Source organism: Nipponia nippon, unplaced genomic scaffold (assembly GCF_047370975.1).
Source record: "Nipponia nippon isolate SJK-2023a ecotype South Korea unplaced genomic scaffold, ASM4737097v1 scaffold_23, whole genome shotgun sequence".
NCBI classification, from domain to species: Eukaryota; Metazoa; Chordata; class Aves; order Pelecaniformes; family Threskiornithidae; genus Nipponia; species Nipponia nippon.
The window spans coordinates 4,928,129-4,947,329 of record NW_028262340.1 but is presented as its reverse complement, the minus strand read 5'-3'; the positions used below and the strand labels follow the sequence as shown (position 1 = coordinate 4,947,329).

General features: G+C 45.7%; 2 protein-coding genes across 14 annotated transcripts in view; both read left to right on the top strand.

Moving 5' to 3' along the window:
* AGO3 (argonaute RISC catalytic component 3) overlaps positions 1 to 13,643 on the top strand; it is a 43,811-nt gene extending 30,168 nt beyond the window's left edge. For 3 of the 9 annotated variants that reach the window (XR_015705547.1, XM_087761233.1, XM_087761234.1), the window contains one exon: positions 464 to 12,038. Coding sequence is in view for 2 of the 9 variants with exons in the window: in XM_087761233.1 (XP_087617359.1) it covers positions 464 to 572 (109 nt within the window). In the remaining 7 variants the exon portion in view is untranslated. Of the gene's footprint in view, positions 1 to 463; positions 12,039 to 13,624 lie in introns of those variants that run through there. The other 6 variants (XR_015705544.1, XR_015705546.1, XR_015705545.1 and 3 more) reach the window with 6 other exon arrangements.
* Positions 500 to 19,167, top strand: TEKT2 (tektin 2). 5 transcript variants are annotated; one of them, XM_087761239.1, is made up of 11 exons: positions 4,316 to 4,426; positions 12,102 to 12,131; positions 13,625 to 13,796; positions 14,185 to 14,310; positions 14,933 to 15,138; positions 15,684 to 15,827; positions 16,390 to 16,504; positions 16,906 to 17,013; positions 17,453 to 17,596; positions 17,856 to 17,935; positions 18,522 to 19,167. In XM_087761239.1, the coding sequence occupies exons 3-11, from the start codon at positions 13,641 to 13,643 to the stop codon at positions 18,724 to 18,726; spliced, it is 1,284 nt and encodes a 427-aa protein (XP_087617365.1). In that variant the 5' UTR covers positions 4,316 to 4,426; positions 12,102 to 12,131; positions 13,625 to 13,640; the 3' UTR covers positions 18,727 to 19,167. The 5 variants fall into 5 exon arrangements, with proteins under 5 accessions (XP_087617367.1, XP_087617363.1, XP_087617365.1 ...); XM_087761241.1 differs by lacking the exons at positions 4,316 to 4,426; positions 12,102 to 12,131 and adding an exon at positions 500 to 633; XM_087761237.1 differs by lacking the exon at positions 12,102 to 12,131 and having other exon boundaries at positions 4,287 to 4,426.
* The last annotated feature ends 34 nt before the right edge of the window (positions 19,168 to 19,201 follow it).

Below are 19,201 nucleotides of genomic sequence, written 5' to 3'. Positions count from 1 at the left end.
GACACGAGTGGGTTGGTGGATTCTACTGAATAATGCTCAGCTTAAAAGAATTAACTTTAGTTTAATAAAGTATTCTGTTATTACTTTGGTCGGAGGGAATCAAGCCACGCATTTAGTTTTTTGCTTCAGAATTAGAGTAGTCATGAATGAAGCAAATGTTAAGTGCCCTCCACTTATCTAACTCTGCTTTGTACATTAGAAAGAAGTATTTGATAACCTTCAAGTCATCGATATATTTGTAACAGGCTTATTTTCAGATGAACAAACTGCGCAGCTGAGGTAAAGGCATTTGTCAAAAGCCTTGAGGTTGCTGGGTGAATAGACGAGTAGATTTTTCTCCGTATCCGGTCCTGTTACTATTGCCATGTTGCTCTCCTAAACGTTGAAGAGATGTGAAGGCGGCTTTTTGATCCGAATTAATATGAATTACAGCCCTGCCTGTCTTTTTCTCATTTTCTTGCAGTGCTGAAGGAAGCCATGTTTCAGGACAAAGCAATGGGAGAGATCCACAGGCCCTCGCGAAGGCTGTACAAATTCACCAAGACACCTTACGCACGATGTACTTCGCTTAAGTCAATAAAATGGGAGCATACTCACTGAAAGGAAGAACTGAAAAATTAAGCCACATACAATGTATGTTTCCAGTGGGGTTGGTTTATGGGGTGTGCCTCCGATCATGCTGAAGTTGACACTGTGCAGGGGCGAGAGGCTAACCCTTAAATTGACACAAGGAAGATTGTTTACTTCATCGAGGAACACAGCACTATTATGCAATATGAAACCAGCCAACTGCTTTTTTGGCGCGGTCTCCTGTAGGAAGCACCGCCATCTTTTTTTTTTTTTTTTTTTTTTTAATTTCTCGTAGTTTAACCCTCTTATGCCTTTACCTCAAGTTGCTCGGCAGCACAACTATCTTTGCAAAAAAAAAAAAAATAAAATAAAAAAATCGATGGTGTAATTAAAAAAAAAAGCAAACCACCTTTATAGGAACAATCACAACGATTGTTTTGGGGGAGGGAAGTGTGCAAAAAAAAAAAAATTTGTTTTTTACCCCACTGCATTGAGGAATCTTTCTCTCAATATTGCCATCCAGCATTCGAATGTGAACATATCCAAGTACATTTGAATGTACAGCACTAGCTAAAAAAAATTGAGGGGGGGAAGATGTTTTGCACACTGATCCAATAATTTGAACATAATTTAGCCAACTGCTGCCTTTGTGTCTTTCTTCACAGCTTTGGAGTTCTCAGCTCCAATAGTTCCCTTTCCAAAAGCAAAGAAGCTAGTGGTATTACGTGCAGGCAGTAGTGATCCAAACTCTTCTTGCTCCCTGGTGAATTTACTAAAGCTGCTGTTTTACCTAGTCCAAAAGTTTCAATTATTTTCTATCTGGCAAGTCAAATATGTTGAAGCTTCACATGAGATCAGATGTCCCAGGTTTTATGGGATTACATATAGTAAACACCAGAACTGAAACTTTAGAGCTAAGGTCTTTTTGGAAAAAAGAAAAATGCTAGTTTACTTGCTGCCTCTCACACCTTAATGTGATTTCATATGTATGTGTTTTTGAAGTTTAGCTTCCTTTTGTTTCTTTTATATTTATTAGAGTAATAATAATGCTTTAATTTAATTATTACAGAACATATGGTCAACATCAACTTTTATTTTTTAGAAATGTAACCATGTTTATTTTTAAAAAACTGACAACTTGTTTTGCTATCTTTTAGTGCAATAAGCGTTCTAAAGGAAAACTGTGTCCATTGAGCTGTACTAAAGCAGTGTTTGTACCACTAACTGTGGAAGAATGGACACCTCCATGATCTTAAAAGGACAAAGTAAAAGCCTTAATTTTGAAAGGAAAGTTTTATAGTCAGAAGGAATCTTGAATTTTCCTTTTTTAAATCAAAAAAAAAAAAATAGCAAAAATGCTTCTAGAAGTCTGCAAGCTTTACTTGTCACTGCAGTATTTTGATTTAACAAAGGAATTGGCCATATTTTTGGCTTTGAAATGTGGAGGATATTTGAATTAAATGGAAAGGGTTTTTTATTAAGATCTAAGTTTTTACATGCTTAGTTAAACCTATTTGACATCAGTAAAATGTCTGGAATTAATAAAAGTTTTTAGGCTTTTCTCCTCTTTGATAATGACTTTCCTTTTAAAATTAAGTTGTTGGTAACTTCATTTCACTTTGCAAATAAAGAGGGCTGGGATAGTTCTAACATGTTAAATCACTGAAATGTGAAACAAATTAATGGGACTCTTTCATTCCACTTTAAAGGTAAAACAATATTTAAGATGTCAGAGACGAGCATTTATTCAATGAGGGGACTGGGGAGTTTTGCACTTTGTAAACTCGTGAACTGCATTTTTGACTGTTTTTATTTGCACTGGTTCATAGTATATATACTGCAGATCGTTTGTATGGGCATTGCTGTTATCCCAGCCCTTCTGAACTCTACCTGCTCTCCACATGAAAACCAGTGGGTTGGTATAAGTAGCCTATCTCCTGTCATTCTCTTGAAATCCGCTGTTTGCCAATATACTGTATTTTGAGCCTAAAATCTGAGCCCGTTTTGCTTCAACAGGCATGAATCTCCCCCATTTTTTCTGCCAGAAAACAAAGTACTGTATTTTGTGCATTTGTATATTGTATTGAAATGTATGTAGTGCAGTTCACAACACTGTCTCAAAGAGCTTTACTAAACAGTTAGTGTATATACATATTTTATCTCCCAGTATCGAGGAAGATAATGTAAAAAGACTAACTTTGCAAAGTTAAAATTGCACTGGAACTAGTCGTGACGGTGGGCAGTTGGCTGGTGGCTTGGGGGTCCCCGGAGAGGAGGTGGGGGAGTGATGGAGGGAGACTCGACACGTCGGGGAGTCCCTGGGGTCCTGGGAGCCGCACGCCTTCGCCAGCCGCACCCACAGACCCGGGACTGGCCCAGCCGCGCTCTTTGACTTCTTAATGCACTTACCTTTCAGCGCCTTCAAACGAACCTGCTGCAGGGAGGCTGGCGTAACTAAATAATTTGAGTGAGATGGTTTCCGAGTAAGTCTCTCAAATGTTTTTCTTGGTCTGTGACCTGACAGTTTTCTCTCAGAAGCACTCTAGCTAGTAGTTCTGTTTATAAAAAGGTTCAGGTTAGGCTTTTTACAGAAAATTGTTTTAAAATAGAGAATTTTTTTAAAAAAAATATTTTACAAAGACTTCTTGTGGATTTCTGGCAGTTAGATGAAAATTCCTTTTTAAAAAGTCTTTTAACGCTCCTTTCAAAGACTGTACGCTTCTCATCCTGCCCACGCTCAGTGACTATGGTTTTAGAAGCTTTTTTGCTTGCTACTTTTCACCAAAAAATAAATTAAAGAAACTTCATTGGGAAAGTGACTTAAATTACTTGTCGAGCTCGCATTTTACCTGGTTTTCATGTGAAGAGTATTTGGAAGTTTTAATCTCTATTCTTGGGTTTGCAAATATCTACGTAAAGTGCCGATACTTATTTGTATTACGATATCAAGTTACTGGCATTGTGAGGGCCACACATTTATGATGCTGTAGCTGCTATATTTATTTAAATGGAGATGGACAATTACTGCACTAAGGAACGAGGAGATAAGCAAGGAATCAAGGTTAGTTAGATATCTTGTTTTTTTTCAAAAGAGAATTAATGGTGTGAAATATCAAGTGTAACAAAGGGTGCTGTCATTTTAACTGAGATTAAATAGCCAGATATTCTTCCTTTGTTTAAAAACATATATATTTTGATGTTTGCAGTTTGGGGGTGGGGGGTTGGGATAAATGGTACCTCATCTGTGGTGGCAGTTTCCAGTATATTTTCAGAGTATATGGATTTCTTTTATTTTTGTACCTGCTCTCCTTTAAAAAGAAAAAAAAAAAAAAATCTCAAATTTTATGTGCTGTTTGGGGAAATCTTGAGTGGCGTACCAGGTCCCCCTCTCTTGCTGGGAGCTGTCTGTATATAGTCCAAAGAGGGACGTGGGCAAAGGCTGACAGTTCTACTTACTTTGCAGACATACTGGCCTCGTTCATATGCCTATCTAGAAAAATGGTTCCCGTCTCCTGCGACACTGTACCAGTTGACTGCACCGAAACCTCGCTTGTACTTAACAAGTGCCACTAATTGCTTCCGCGGTGGGAGCACACACAAGGGCCCCAGCGCCGGGCCGGGGAAGGAGCAGCCTTAGGGCATCGGCCACGCGAACCTGCAGCTGCAGCGCTGGTACCGTGCCAACAGCGGGAACCGCTCCCCGGGGCTGGCGGCAGTGCTTCGCGTAACCTAGCAGAAAGCCTTGCCGAAACCTGCGATCTAGCGACTGGTAGATCCAGACTGGGAGAGAAGTAGTGTGTTTTGTAGTTGAGGCGTTAAACTTGCAGCATCTGCTAAAAGAATGACGAACTCCACTGTAAGTAGCTTTTTTTTCTTTGTAGGGCACTTCAGCTGTGGCCATTTTACTCAGGATTGCTGTATTACTGTTCAGTGTGTAATCTGGTTAAACACATCCAAAAGTTACTTTTATAGGGTTCATTTTGGCATCCTTTCGGAAGTTTGGCCACAGAAATGGTTTTCAGGACTAAAATGGGTTTCTGGAAGTTGTCAATCAAATTATTTCAAGATGGTATTGGTCCTAAACTATTTTTACTTCTTCATGTATGAATTTTTGTTCTATAAAATGCTTAACATAAGATACCAGTCATCTTCTGTACAAATTCCAGCTACGAATACTGGTTTTCTACTAGTCTTGAAGTCCGCTCTGGTGAAATTCCAAGCTCAGCCTACACTTAAAGCTTGAGGCCTTTTTTTTTTTTACACTTTCTTCATATCTTGTCCTCTTTTGATATTTTCCCTGTTTTGTGAACTGAGGGTTTAGAACCTTACTCAAAGCACTTTTATAACCAAGGAATCAAAAGCGCAGATGATGTACATTGAAACTTTAAATTCAGTTTTCGGAGATCGTTATTTCTAGACGGACATCTTAGTCTCTGGTCGCGCCAGGCAGATACTCTGTCCCTTTCAGTGCGGTGGAGTATCGTGGCTGCTACTCGCAGGTTGATTGGATCTGGTGAAGAAATCCATAGGGATGTCGAAAGGAAAGGTTCCTGTCTCTCTTCTACCCAAAGATGGTACTTTAGATCGATATGGGGTATTAGGATATCATTTTTGTTTCGGCACGTGTTTAAATAAAACTTCACTTAGCCAATTCACTCATCATTTTTTGTAAACCTGAAAAAATAGTGGTTAGAGCTTGAGCTAATTGATGCTTTCTGCCAGTAGAAGATTTTGTACTTGCAGTAGTTGAGGTATGAACGAGATGGGTACAGGATCCTACATCTTACCTCCCTAGCAGAGTCTCAAGAATCCTGATCTCTATAACACTAAAACAAATCCAAATTGTTGTCCCTGAGTAGGCAAAGGTGCATATGGAGGGGAAGGAATTGCAAGGGGGGAGGCTTGCGAGGGAAAATACCGAAGCATCAGTTTCACAAAAACAAGGGTGTTGATGGAGACGCCATCCACTTTCCATGCCACGTGCCCTGGCCTTTTCAAATCTTGTCTGAGGTACCTCCTCACCTAACGCGGGTAGTTATCACGGAGTCATTTTAAAACAAAGCAGTTCCACTGTTTAAAACTTGGAGTGATTTTTTTTTTTTTTAAAGCAAGACAGTCCTCAGAAAGTGCCTTTTTAGAAGATGGTGCTGTAGATTTTTATTTTCCAGTTGTACGTGGCTGAAAACTTAAGATAAATTATTGAAAATGCCAAGTGTTTGATGGTATCTTTTAGGTACTTTCAAGCATCAGCTTCTCTGAGTCAGGACCAAGAATAACCAGGAAGGCGTTTTCATTTGGAGGGAGAGGCATTGAGGAGCGATCACCAAATTCAGCTGGTAGGCTAGAGTCGGGTTTGATTTAATCGATGCAATTTACCTCTTCACATTGAGGGGGTGGGTGGGTGTAGGAGAAGCAACAGCATGGGACTCTCGGGGCGATGTAATTAGTGCTGAAAGGGAATCCATAGCTCTTGAAGGATGTCCTCTCTTAGATGTAGCAAGCTCCCAAAGATGAAGTAGACAAACTGAAAGCTGTCTGAAGACTTAGGAGATGGTCAGTCCTGCTGTGAGCAGACCTCACGTGGCTTGTGTGTTTAAAGGAGTGATGTGCATGTACCAATGGGACTTCTAACTCCTAGCTGGGAGTTTTGATACTCGGGATGGGAACAGCTTGGTGGGGGGGTGATGCTTCCCCGCTCCGACAGTCGAAGAGGGTGTGGGTCCATAGTGAGTTTGGTGACCATTCCTCCGGTCAGGAAAAGCTGTAGACTAGACTATTAAACACTGCACCTCAGTAACCTTGTAATGCTGCATAAAGTAATAATAATAGCAAAGTTCTGCTTTGATTACACTGTAATGTGCTTGCACATGCCTGCAAAAAATACACACTTTCATTTTTGTAATGGTCTTAATAGCAGTTATGAGACTTTTTCTTTTATGATGAACCTTGTCCTTTGTTGTGGTGTTTCTGTATATTTATTGGTAATCTGTGTGCAGCTCGTAGGTCTGTGTGTCTGGTCTGTATGTTGCTTTTAACACTTATTTCTAGGTGGGAGAAGTTGCTGAATGTTTTGTTTTTCTTCTCCGAAGTCAGCTCAACTAGTCATGTTTGAGAGAAGACTGAATAAAACGGCTTGATAGACAGACTACTTCAATTGGTACCTTGTTTCTTTAAGTTTAAAACTAAAATGACTTTGTGTTCATTTTATTACTGTTCATACAGTATTGGGCATTTCAGATGCAGAATAACGATGTCAGGATATTTTTGAATATCGGGAGCTTAAGCGCAAAGCTCCCACTTTAATTGCAAGTGGTATTGCAGGAATATGTTCGTGTCCAGCCTTTTTCTAGGAGTCAGCAGAGCTTTTTGACATCTATTAATTTGGACGCGATCAATGAAATATTTAGGGTGTGCAGTCCCAGCGTGGGGCGGTGACCCCCATTTGAGTTGCCCACACCTCTGTTGAAGGGGACGCTGTCAGAGTAATGCGCGATATAGCACTCCCGCTTATGCTACCCACGGAGACTACGAATCAAGGGTCTTTTTGCTGTGTAGATTTCTTCTGATTCAAGTTAGAGCAATGAACTGATGTTTCTTGTCGTTTCTCACCAGCTTTTTTGTCTTACTGCAGTGCCCAATGCCACTTTGTTGGTATTTAAGCTTGCAATGATGTTAAATTATTTTATATTCCCGATTTCTTAATGTTGTTAGGCTAGGATTTAGAAAGCATTTTTTTCAGTCTAAATTCTGAGCCAAAACTCTGTCTTCTATCCCTTTTAGTAGTAGGCATTTTTGTCTTTTAGACTAAAAAGGGCCAAAAATCTTGCACCATCAGCTTGTTTGCAGCAATACTCTCCATCTCTTCCCTTGCCCATCAACGAGTTTATTTTCTATCTACATTTAGCTAATACTGAAGGTGTTGAGATTTAGAAGGCAGTTGCTGCCTCTTCTTTCTATCAAAAGAAATGAAAGGGACTGGCATCTGACGATGCTGGTTTCTGCTGGGCACAGATCTCTTCCTAGAAGTCTTGCCTTGGTGGTGGTGAACTGTAGCACGCGTGGATTTAATGACAGTAGAAATGTTCTCTGTTTCTGTTGCATTCATTGGAGGGTGCATGATGTTTTAAAGTATCCTATTTAAATACAAGCTAATAAACTGCTGAAGATGTAGACACTATTAAAATACTTCAAATTAAAAAAAAAAAAAAGACACCAACAAAAAAACAAACCAGAAAACCAAACCAAAAAAACACAACGACCTAGTGCACATGGATAGTTTTAATTCATCCTCCTTCCTGGCAAAGTTTGAGACTGAGGATTTGCTGTAATTGATGCTACTCATAGTAAATCGTGCTGGGATTAAGCCTAAAACTGAACTGACTCAGCTATCTGTTTTATGAAGAGGAGAAGTGGTCGTGGTGACTGTGCTATTAAACCAATAGTAGAAAGCTCTAAAAACTGCAAGGAGGAAACTTGTCTTCATTTTGAAAAAGCTGAATATACTGAAAAAAATCTCATGCTGCTAGAGCCTTGTGAACCTGTATCTTTGCATCCGCGGTTTACCCAAAAAGACCCTACTTGACTACTTCAAAAACTCATACGTGAGGGGGAAAGCATTTTCTTGTATTTTTTTTTTTTAAGAGTGCCTGTTCACCTCCTGAAAGGACTGTGCTGAGAAGCAGGCGGCAGTGCCTGTAACAGCTCTATAGTTAAATCAAACTGTGTTTTGTATCTAAACCTTGAAGCTACCTTGGTTCAAGAGAGATGAAAGTTCCAGTAGATCGGTGCTATTTGAGACAACGGAGTCAAGGGGTTTTGTGAGCAATATCCAACCCCTCCATAAAACACAGATGCTCTGATAAATTTCTGGCTGCAGTTTTCACGTGGTTGACACTGAAGTGTGCCTGGCTACGAAGAAAAACAGCAGCAGGCCGTTGTAGGGTTAATTTTGCTGTAGCACTGCAGTTGCTCTGCTCTTCCTCAGCTCTTGCCTACCTCCCTGTTCCCTTAGGCAGGATCGCTCTCCCTCCGCTGCCTGTATAGAATCAGCCATGCTGAGGACGCTGTAGCTGTGTGGAAGGTGAATCAGCTCTGGATGTGAGGGGCGGTGGTAGGGCGATGGTGATGGAAGAACTGCCTGTAGATATAAAAGCCTGGGCAGGAGTTGGGTGGATGTCAGGTGAGCTGCCGTCAGCTCAAGCCCTTCAGGGAAATGGATGGGAACGTCGAACCTTAACTTAGGTGTCCTGAACTGTTTGTGTCGGACTTGAACTCATTGAGAGCAAGCATGTGCCTTTTTCTGATCAAGAACAGAAGCTGGAAAAACTTGTGTTTGCATTGGTAGGATGGTTAGTGTTTTTTCTTGAACTGTTTTGAAAGCTCGAAGTCCTTGGTCAAAATGGAGTTGGTTTTGCATTGAGTTACTTAAAGTGAGCCCTGAATTATTTGAGAATTAGAACTACCCAGAGGGGAGAAGCTTTTAAAATAAGTGGTTTCTGGAGAGTAATGTCATCAAATAAACATACTTCCTGGTAGACTTGCAATTTTTTAAATAAAATTGAACCTTGATATGTTTCTCTATCTAATGAGAATCATTAATTCTGCCTTTATTTGAATGTTGCCTGTCCAGTAATGTCTTCACTCTTTACTGTGCTCCTGCAGCTTTCCATACACTCCATTGCGTCTTCCCCCTTACCCCCGTTTGGTGGCTGTAAGGATACGAAGAATGTTGTCCAGCGAATGTCGGGGAGCAGTGCAGAGGTCTGATTAAGTGGGAACATGGAGGTGAGGATTAAACATCACAGATAATTCTTCAAGAACCAATTTGCCAGCAGCTGAGGGTTGTGATGTCTGCGTACAAAACCACGGGGTCTCTTGGGTATGGAAAGAGTGAGCAAAGTGGTATGAGGGGAGAAAAGATCTCCTCTCCTCTGATATCGAGGTGTTAGTAGAGGGAAGGCTGCTGTAGGCTGTGCGCTGCGCAGAAGTAGGCACCTGTGTCCTTAGATGCTAGTTTGGGCTTAAAGCTGCTGAAAAAGCGGATTTTCAGACTGAAACAGAAGAGCTTTTCACATAGGTTATATTTTATGCAGTTTTGAGATGTTGATGAGTTATCCAGCCAGGACTGGTGTCAACGCTGGCTCTGAAATGGGTTCCCTCTCTGACCTTGGGTAAACGATTCTGCCTCATTTTTCAGCCTATCTAGAAAATGTTTATGAGGATTCACATCGCCTTACGAGAGCTAACTATTAGGTGTTCTGAGGATGAACCACGTTGTGGAAGTGCTAAATTCTTGATACAAACCTGTGCGCCTTCTTGCAAGTTTGCATCGTCAATTAATACAGTTCTGTTTGGAGTCCGTCTCTGACGTGAGCCTGTGCTCTTTACCCACATCTCATCGCAGCTCTGCCCGAGGAAGGCCATTGGGATTGGTCCCATGATGTTTACCTGTTGCTTTCTTTTAAGATAATCCATGTGTTGCAAAACAGACTGTCAGAGGGCGTTTGTTTATATGAAAGTGGTTTTTTTTCATTGCTGAGAATTATATAGGCCTTTCAAACACATTTGGCAGTTGGAAGATTAATACCTACTGTAATACTATCTAGCAACACAGAAAAATATGACTGTATGTTGAGTTTAGGGCTATGCTAGCCCATAAATCATAGGTCCACAACCCGTTTAACTACAGGTGTGCAAAAATTAGCTATTAAAATAGTTACTAATAAACTTACATTATGCTTACACTTGCAAATCTCTTAAATATATTCAAGACCAGTTTCCTTGATAGAAAATCCATGCCTTGCCGGTTAGTGTTCGCTCAGACACATTAGCAAAGTAATACCCACTGGAGCAACGCTAAATTTAAAGAACCCTTTGAAGTTTTTGAACCTGATGGTGTGCCAGCAAAGTGGAAAAGAGTAGTGCTCTTTAACTGGTGAGGAAAATTGAACACCAAAAAAACTTGGTGGGAGGAAGGCTGCTAGAGGTGAAGTTTGTCTTCTGACTTCTGGCAACTTTGCAGTGAAGAATGGCGCCTTTTGGGTACTTGGTTTTGTAAATCACTTTCCTCCTGTGGCTACAGTTTTTAGTTTTCTTTGGACTTGATTTCTATTCTTCATCGAAATGTTCTCACTTCTGCGGTTTTCAGTGTTGAATCTAGCCTTGAGACAACTTCATGTTGTTTTCCTGTAGAAAAACCTGCTTCTAGAAAGTTGCATTTTGTGTCTGTTTTGCAGGCAGTTTTGGAAAGCTAGCCTCAGCACAGCAATATTGTTGGCAGAACAAGTTTTTGGTCTGAAATGTTGATTTTTACAGGCTCGTTGCCCAGCCCCTATTGCCACGACACTGGTGTACAGATCTGCGTTTCGCAGGTTGGGTGACACGCTTTGGGCTCGCAGGGTACAGATCCTCCGGTCTGTTATATTCTTGTTTCTTCCCTTGGTGTAAGCAGTTAAGCTTCCCCAGGTAGCCGGTTGGTGGATAAATAGCATCGTTGCTTGTCATGGGGAAAAACTAGGCTGTTTACGCGGCCTGGAGGCGTCTGATCATAGATAAGAACATTGTCTATCAGCAGGTATTACTTTTAAAGCTTTCATGGTAATTGGTAGCATTCGGTTATGAGCCAATATGGGTATCAAAGTATCATCAGGAGAAGGTGGCTCAGGTGGCATAGCGTGTGCCATAAACATTGCTAGCGATCAAGCTGTATGTGTTTAGGAGACTGCTGGAAGCAATGTCGCGCATATAAATTTTGCGTATTTAATACCATATGTTTAAATTGAAAAAAAAAAAAAATTGTGCTGTTTGGGATTCCTTTTCAGAATAAAATTCTAATAAACCAGTCCGGTGGATTGAGATTCCCTTCCGTGTGTATGTCTTGCTCTTTTTCATATGCTGGTAACTGCTTCCCTCTCGTTTTGGTGTCACCATTGCTTAAGCAGGAACTGGGATGTGTTCCCACCGTGAGGGTGCTGGGGGTTTTCAAAGCAAAAGGGAATTGTTTCAAGAATAAAGTAGAGCTGTGACTTGAGACATTGCACAAATAGATTGTAGACGGATGGCAAACAAACTGGTAAAAGCCTTTATTTTTACTTAACCATCTTGACCATGTGTGCCTATTTGTATTGCGGATGTGGGCTGCAACCATGTGGGGCGGGAGGGAAACCATGTGTCGGTGTTTTGAGATGTACTTGCTAAGCAGAAGCCGTGTCCTCTGCCCGTTCTCCCTCTCCAGACAAATTGTTCTTGCCAAAATTTTCTACCTGTTGCAAGAGTTGCTTTCTTTCCAGCACAGTAAAATGTCGACTTCTTTCACTGTTCCTTCCCTCTCGTAGGCATCTGTAACCTCTGTACGACTGTGTATAGTACACACAACAGTCATCAGATCTCTGCTGGCTTTAGATACCATCAAGTTGGGTGTATTGTAAACGAACCGTATTCGTTTGAAAAATAAATTTTTTTGAAATGCATATGTGATACTTTTAAATTTTTTTTTTTTTTTATACTTGCACCATTTTGATTTATTCCCAAAGCCACGTCCGCAGGAGTGGATGGAGATGGAGGTGAGCTGAGCCGCGGTGTCAGGAGCTGGGTGGCATCTGGAGGGAGGTACCAGGCGTGGCTGCCAAACCTTTGCCAGAAAGCGATTTTTACTTTCAGGCTTTTCTCTTTGATTTGATTTCATGCCATTTAATTATTTATATTTTTTTTTAAACCAGGGAGGAACTTATGGAATTGGTGGTGGTGTCGGGGTTGTGGTACTGGTGCTGTGATGCTCAGCCCGGGACCCCCCAGCCTGCCCCCTGCCGGGAGGACGCCCTGTCCGCTTGGCTTTACGGGTTATTTTGTTGGGCTTTTTAAATAATTATAATAATAACTGGTTTTGGTGTTGCTTTGCAGGGTCACTTTGCTAATGACCGTGCTCGGGCGGGGAGGGAGGGGGAGCCCCTGCCGCGGCCGCGCGCCGCCGCCTAGCAACGGGCCCGCGCGTGCCTAGCAACCGCCCGGCGGCGGGATCGGCGGTGAGGGGCGGCGAGGGGAGCGGGGCCGGGACCGGAGGGGCGGCGAGGGGAGCGGGGCCGGGGCCGACCCTGGGGCGGCGAGGGGAGCGGGGCCGGGCCCGGGGTCTGGCGGTGAGGGGAGCGCGGCGGTGAGGCAGTGGAGGGGAGTGGGAGCAGGGCCGGCCCTGAGGGGAGCAGCAGCCCATGGTGGCCCCTGAGGGAGCAGCAGGGCCCTGGCACCGAGGAGCTGGGGCACGCTGTTGAGGGCTGCCTGTGCCCAGCCAGGGTGAGGGCCCCTCCTAGCTGGGGCTGAGCCCCTCCCCTGTTCACCCCTTCCACCTCGGGGTGGGGGTCGAGCCTTCCCCTCTGCCCTGCGGCCCTTTGTGCCCCCTCTCCCCCGGCTCTGCAGCCCTGCCACCTGCCTGCCCGGCTTCTTTCCCTTTAAGAGTCCCCCAGCGGCCGTCCGTGCGGACGGCTGTGCTCAAGGAGCTCTGTCCCAACTACCGGAGCCAGGGAAACTGCCCCAGAACTCCGGCTGTCTGTGGTTTTTTTGGAACCTGCAATTTCCTCAGGAGCTGCTCTGATCCTGTTGAGTGGTCTCTGTAATTCCTGCCAGTTTTGCAGGGATGGTGCTGGGTAGCAAGGCAAATGGCTGGGAACTGTATATACTGTTCCTGCAAAGCCTTTGAGTCCCCTGGGACTGCAACCTTGGGCCTACGCAGCTGTAACAAAAGCAGAATCAGTAATGTAATCAGCCATTTTGTTCAAGCTCAATGAATACCATGTGGGAGATGGTGCTGTGAGCGGCTCCGTGTCTCTCTGCAAATAGCACCGTTCTCCAGGGAGAGGCGGGTGGACAGGGCTTTCCCCCTGGCCCAGGGCAAAGGGTGGCTCCGGTTGCCTGTCCTAGTGCTTCCCCAGTTGTGTGGACGTGTGTCTGCATTAGGCAAGATGCCAGCGGCTTTTTTTCTTGAAGAGCTTTCCAGTTTGTGGATGCATCTCCATTTCTGGTGTATTTCCATGAATAAACATGAAAATCTTCCACTCCCTTTTAGTCACCTGTTTAGCGAGATGGCCACGCTGAGTGTAAAGTCAGGACAGCGGTTCACCTTGCCGGATTGGCACACCAACTCCCATCTCATCTCGGCTGACACTGAACGCCGGCGTTCTGCTTCCCACCAAGTCCGGCAGGAAGCGCAAGCTCTGCGCAACGTAACCAACAACCAGGTGGGCCTTCTGGCAGCTTGGCTGCTCCCAGGTTTGTCAGAATAGCGGGCTGAGGAGTACGGGAGAGTGTCTAGATCTGGGTGTATGGACAAGGGAATAGGAGAAGGCTTTACTCCACAGAACCTGCTAAATACGTACATTTATTTGCTGTAAACCCATGTGCGATGATGCATGTGTGCTGCCATGAAATCCCCGGGTGTGATTCTCGCATCCTTTGCAGCTTGTATTGTTTTCTCTGCTCTCCATTTGTGTAGATGACTATTAGACCAAATGGCAACATGTTCTACTCTTGCGAGGGGTCAGTCAATCCTGAAAACAGGGAAAGGCTTCAGCGAGATTCACAATTGCAATTTAAAAAAGAGTAATGGCATTTCTCCTGTAATTCCAGACAAAATGGGATGAGCATGACAACCACACCCGCCTGGTTGAACGTATCAGCAGCGTGAACAGATGGAAGGAGACCCTGGACAAATGCCTTGCAGACATAGATGCGGAAATCGATGCCTTAGCCAAAGTATGTTGGGAAGGCAGATGGCTGGAAATCAACTTACACTCTCAACATGGGATGTTAAATAATTGAGGCTGGTCTTCTGCAATGGGCAAGCCCATCTGGCGTTTAAAGGGGACTTATCACAGGTATACTGATGTCCATACCTGATGAAATGACTTCCTGGAAAGCAAGCCACTGTATTCTTGGCTGAGCCAAGCCTTTTTAAGGAGCTGTGCATTGCACCTTCATGTTTGGGTTTCGGGTTGTGTTTTTTGTTGGTGGTGTTTTGGTTTGTTTTTTGTTTGTTGGTTTGTTTTTTTAAAGTTCTGAAGGATAGCGAGAAATATGTTAACACTATCACTCAAAAATGTTTTATTTTAAATAGAGAATAGCAGTGGGACATCTCTCTGATTCTTTTAGTTCTAAACCCAGTCGTTAGCCCCCAGCAAGGTGTGATTCCCAATGCAAATAGCAGAAATAGAGGACTGATGTGTTTGGTTCTCGCAATTTTCATTCCAGACTTGCTAAAAGGTTTCAGAACTGCAAAGACAGGCAGTTCGAGGCCCTCTTAACAAGGGTATCGGTGGGTTCCCCTTCCTTTCTTCCTCCCATCCCTGAAGGCGAAGGGCTCCTCCCATTCCTCCAGGTGAAGGAAGCAGCAGAACATGCCCTCCAGGCAAAGAACTTGCCTTTGGATGTTTCCGTGGAGTGCCTGACACTCCGCGAGAGCCGCTGTGCCATTGATGTGGTGAGGGACCCTGTGGAGGAGGAGCTGCACAAGGAGGTGAAGGTGATAGACAACGCCAAGAGAGAACTGCAGCAGAGAGTGAAGGAAGTCTTCGAACAGCTCTGGTGAGGCGAATGACACGGCTTTTGACAGGGCTCTGCCCTCCTCGCTTGGCCCCAGCATTTCAATGTGCCTCTAATGCCAGGCTGAGATGGGCCGGCAGGCCAGGCATAGTTACCCTGGGGCAGTGAGCCGCTCAGAGGAGCCTTTGGTGATTATTGTCAAGGTTTGTGGGGTTTGGGGGTTTGTAGGGGAGAGCATGTCAAGGGAGACTTCATAAGCGTCCTTGGAAAATTTTGACCTGGACTGGTATCTTGTGCCACCTGCCTTGGTTCCTGAAGCAGTGACCTGGAAGTGTTAAAGCTGCTGGGCCCTAATCCCTCGTGGGTCACTGCTCCGCTGCAGGAGGGCAGAGCAGAGCATGGGGGAGCCAGGCAGGCAGTAAAGCAGGCGTGCTGCTTTACCAAGTTGGGCCCAGTTCGCTGGGCAGACAGGACCTCATCCCTGATTTTTTAAAAAGATGATTGAGGTAGTGATGAAAGCTTTGGAAATTGTGAGCTGCCTCTCCCCGCTGCGTGCTCCCCGCTGACTCCAACCCTGCTTTCTGCAGCCTCTTGCAGGAAGCTCACCAGCAGCTGAGCTGTGACCACCGGCGCAAGATGGAAGCGCTGGAAATAGATCGCGTGTGCTTATCCCTCAACGTGAACTCTCCCAACATCTCCTTCAAGGTCAACCCGACACGGGTCCCAGACGGGTAAGGAAAGAGCCTGCCCTTGTGTGGCCAAATCCATGCTGGTGCTTGAAAGAGCCCTGGGGTGCTTCTTCCTTCCATGCTGTATCCTGGCTTGATGGGTGCAGTTACAGAGAGAGCTCCGAACAGGAGTTGGCTGCTGGGATTTGTTGTGGCTCTTGAATTGTGAAGCCACAGACATTTGGGAGTTATCTAAATTGTCACCGCAAAAACAGAGGAGCTGGCTGCCCTGCCTTCCTGGTGCTTGGCTATCGGTGACGCTCAGTGAGTGGTGTGGTATCAGCCTTTGGCACAGCTTCTGGGGGAGCTGCTGCGCATTTTCACTTGCTTGGCATTTCGTAGCATGGTTTGGATGTGTCCCCGGGTTGAGCAGATGTTGGGCTCGGAGCAGGAGCCATGGGGTAGCAATCTCCAGCTGGTGCGGTGAGATCAGACAGGATGTGACCTCCAGAATTCCTGAATCATTTTGCACTGCACAAAGCCTCCTTGGCCTGCAGCGGGTGGTTCCTTTTGAACTGTCTTGCAAACACTCAACTTATTTTCATAACTGCTGATTTGTTCACAGATCAATTGCACTTGATGAGTGGGAACAGAATAGCCAATGTAACAAGGAGCATGCTGAGGCAGAAATGAAAGCCTCGACCGAGCTCCGAGAAGCAACAGTGCTTGCTATTGCACAGGTAAATCAGTCCCTTGGCTGTGAATCGGTGGTGCAGAAGTTCTGGATCCAGTGTGGGAGAAAGGGCTGGCGTGTGCTGCGGTGAGGGGAAGGGACTCTTTGAAAAGACAGCATTGGCCCATGGGCCTCTCTGAGAGCAGCTGCCCTCCTGGTTCGAAAGGGGAGCTTGGTTATGCTGCGGAGCTTGCAGCAGTCTTGGCAACCTGGAAGACACGTACCCGTCCATCATTCCCTGCCTTTTGGCTACAGGGGTGTGCGTGACCTGCGCACGCATGGCAGCAGCCAGAACCCAGCTGGTTCTGCTCATAGGCTTGTCCCAACCTCATGGGACGGTCATATCGGCAACTGCTGGGAGGGAGACCCCTTGTAGGTGGGTGTGACTGCAGCCTGTTCTCTCTTCAGACAAACAACGAGCTGGAGGCTCAGCGTGTAGCTACGGAGTTCGCCTTGCGCAAGAGGATTAGAGACCTGGAAAGAGCCTACGATGAGCTGAAGTGGCAGGAGCAGAATGTAAATGTTGCTTCTTCGGTTATCAAACACAATCTTGGGTGGGAATTGAATCTGAAAGGATGTTTGTTATGTGGAAAGCTACTTGGCCTGAGCATGGTTTCCACATGAGAGCTGTTAAGTGGCGCATGTATGATCCCTGCAACACCCTACCTCCTCCTGCCATCACAATTGCTGCTCTGGCAGTTCCCAGCAGCAGTGCCAGGTTGTGGCCTTTTTATTTCACCCCTGGTCTCAACCACTGTGGTCATAAAACGCCAGCAGCACCATGCCTGGTCGATGTGAAAAGCCCGATCTATGAGCAGAGGCGTTCAGTACTCGGAAGCTCACCTGCCCTTGTTTAAAATCCATCCCCCACAGCGTAAGAGCCCAGGACACCTGGGGGCTGTTTTTCAGTCTGTATCCCTGGCTGTCCCTCATGATACATGTCTTTTATCTGTAGACCTTGGAGGAAATTGCTGAGTTGGAGGAGGAGATCCGACGCTTGGAGGAAGATCTTCGAAGGAAAACGCAAGATCTGAAAGTGGCACACACCCGCCTGGAGACCCGCACGTATCGGCCCAACATGGAGCTCTGTCAGGATCAGGTACCAGTCTCGCCTGGCACGCTCCCTGCCTGGGCTGGGGGGAACCGACTGGGATGGGGGCTTGCGTGGGTCTGAAAAACGCGGGTGTGCTTTGGAGAAAACTACGGAGGGGCTGAGCGATGGATCCTGTCGTCACATAGCAAAGCAAGGAAATAAACGTCATCGCTGGGCTAGAAGGGGAATGAGGGAACCGTGGCCTTTGTAAAACACCACTTCAGCCCTGTTAACTGCTGTCACCTTCTCCCTCCCCACCTCGCAGGTCCAGTACGGGCTAACAGATGAGGTCCGCCAGCTGGAGGGAACGATCCGGGCGCTCAAACAGAAGCTGGCAGAGTCACAGTGAGTCTCCTGCTCTCTGGGGCAGAGCAGTGGCCCAGCGTCGCCCACGTGAGGGATGCGGCGATGTGCAGCCCTGGGCCTGGCACGCTTCCAGGAGCTGCGTTTTGGAGCTCGTGTCTGCTCAGATCAGGAGTGGAAATAATCCCTGGGCTTGGTGGGGAGCTGGAGCGGGCAGCAGGGCGCAGGCAAGGTATGAGAGGTCTGCGCAGTGGGAGCGTGAATGGGGTTCCCACGGACCCTGCTTGACTCCGACTTCAACCAGGCATGGACAGTTCTAAAAAGGGGGGGGGGAAAGGGTGAAAAGTAAAGGAAGAAAGAGAAGTGCTGCTCTGGGCTGGGCTGGGCTCCCCGGGCGCACATCTCTGCGCTGCACTCCGGGAGCAGCCTGTGGGCTTGCTATTCACGGACCCAAACAATGCTGCTGCTGCACACCAAGAAATACCCGATGCGTTTGTTCTTCGTACAAAGGCAAATGCTGCACGGATATTTCTGCTGCCAGAAAGTGGGAAGTTGGGTGTTTCCTGTCCAACTTGGGAAGCGAATGCAGCGCTTGAACCCAGCTCCTCTCCCTTCTGCTTGTTCCCAGGGGTGCTTTGGACGCTCTTTACAGACAACTTTACCGCATTCAGACAGATGCTGGCTACAAAGCCAATTCCCTGGTGCTGGACAACAAGTGCATGGACACCCGGAGAAAGCTCGTGGTCCCTGCTGAGAAATTTGTGACAGAAGTCGACACTTTCAACCGGACCACGAACCGCACGCTGGAGAACGGGCAGCTGGAGTTGGCTTAGCGCGCCGGGGAGAAAGCTACCAGTGACTCAGTTCCGTAGCGAGGAAAGCGGACATCTGTGTCGCGTTAGGATAATGGAATTCTCCCTCCTCCTCGTTTGTTATACAACCGTCTGTCCCCTTGTACGATGTTTATGGCCTCTTGCGCTCCAAGGAGCGTTATAAACAATAAAGAGTCTGTCCCCAAGAGCAGTTGTCATCCGACAGTGTTGGAAGCGTTTCGTGGTGATTGAATCCATCTGGGGCTCTTTAGTGTTTTAAGTCCTTTAAAGTGCAAGGCTGCGCTCTGAAAAGGGACTGTGTAACGGTGGCGGCGTGCCAGATCTGCTCTGCGGGCATACTGACTCAAATCTGCTCGCTTTAATGATTAAAGTAAAGTTTGGGGTTGGGATTTCCCCTCGCCTGCTAGCCCTGCGGAGCTAACGCAGCTACAAAAGGAAAAACCGGAGTCCGTTCTGGCTCTTGTGGCCGCAGACT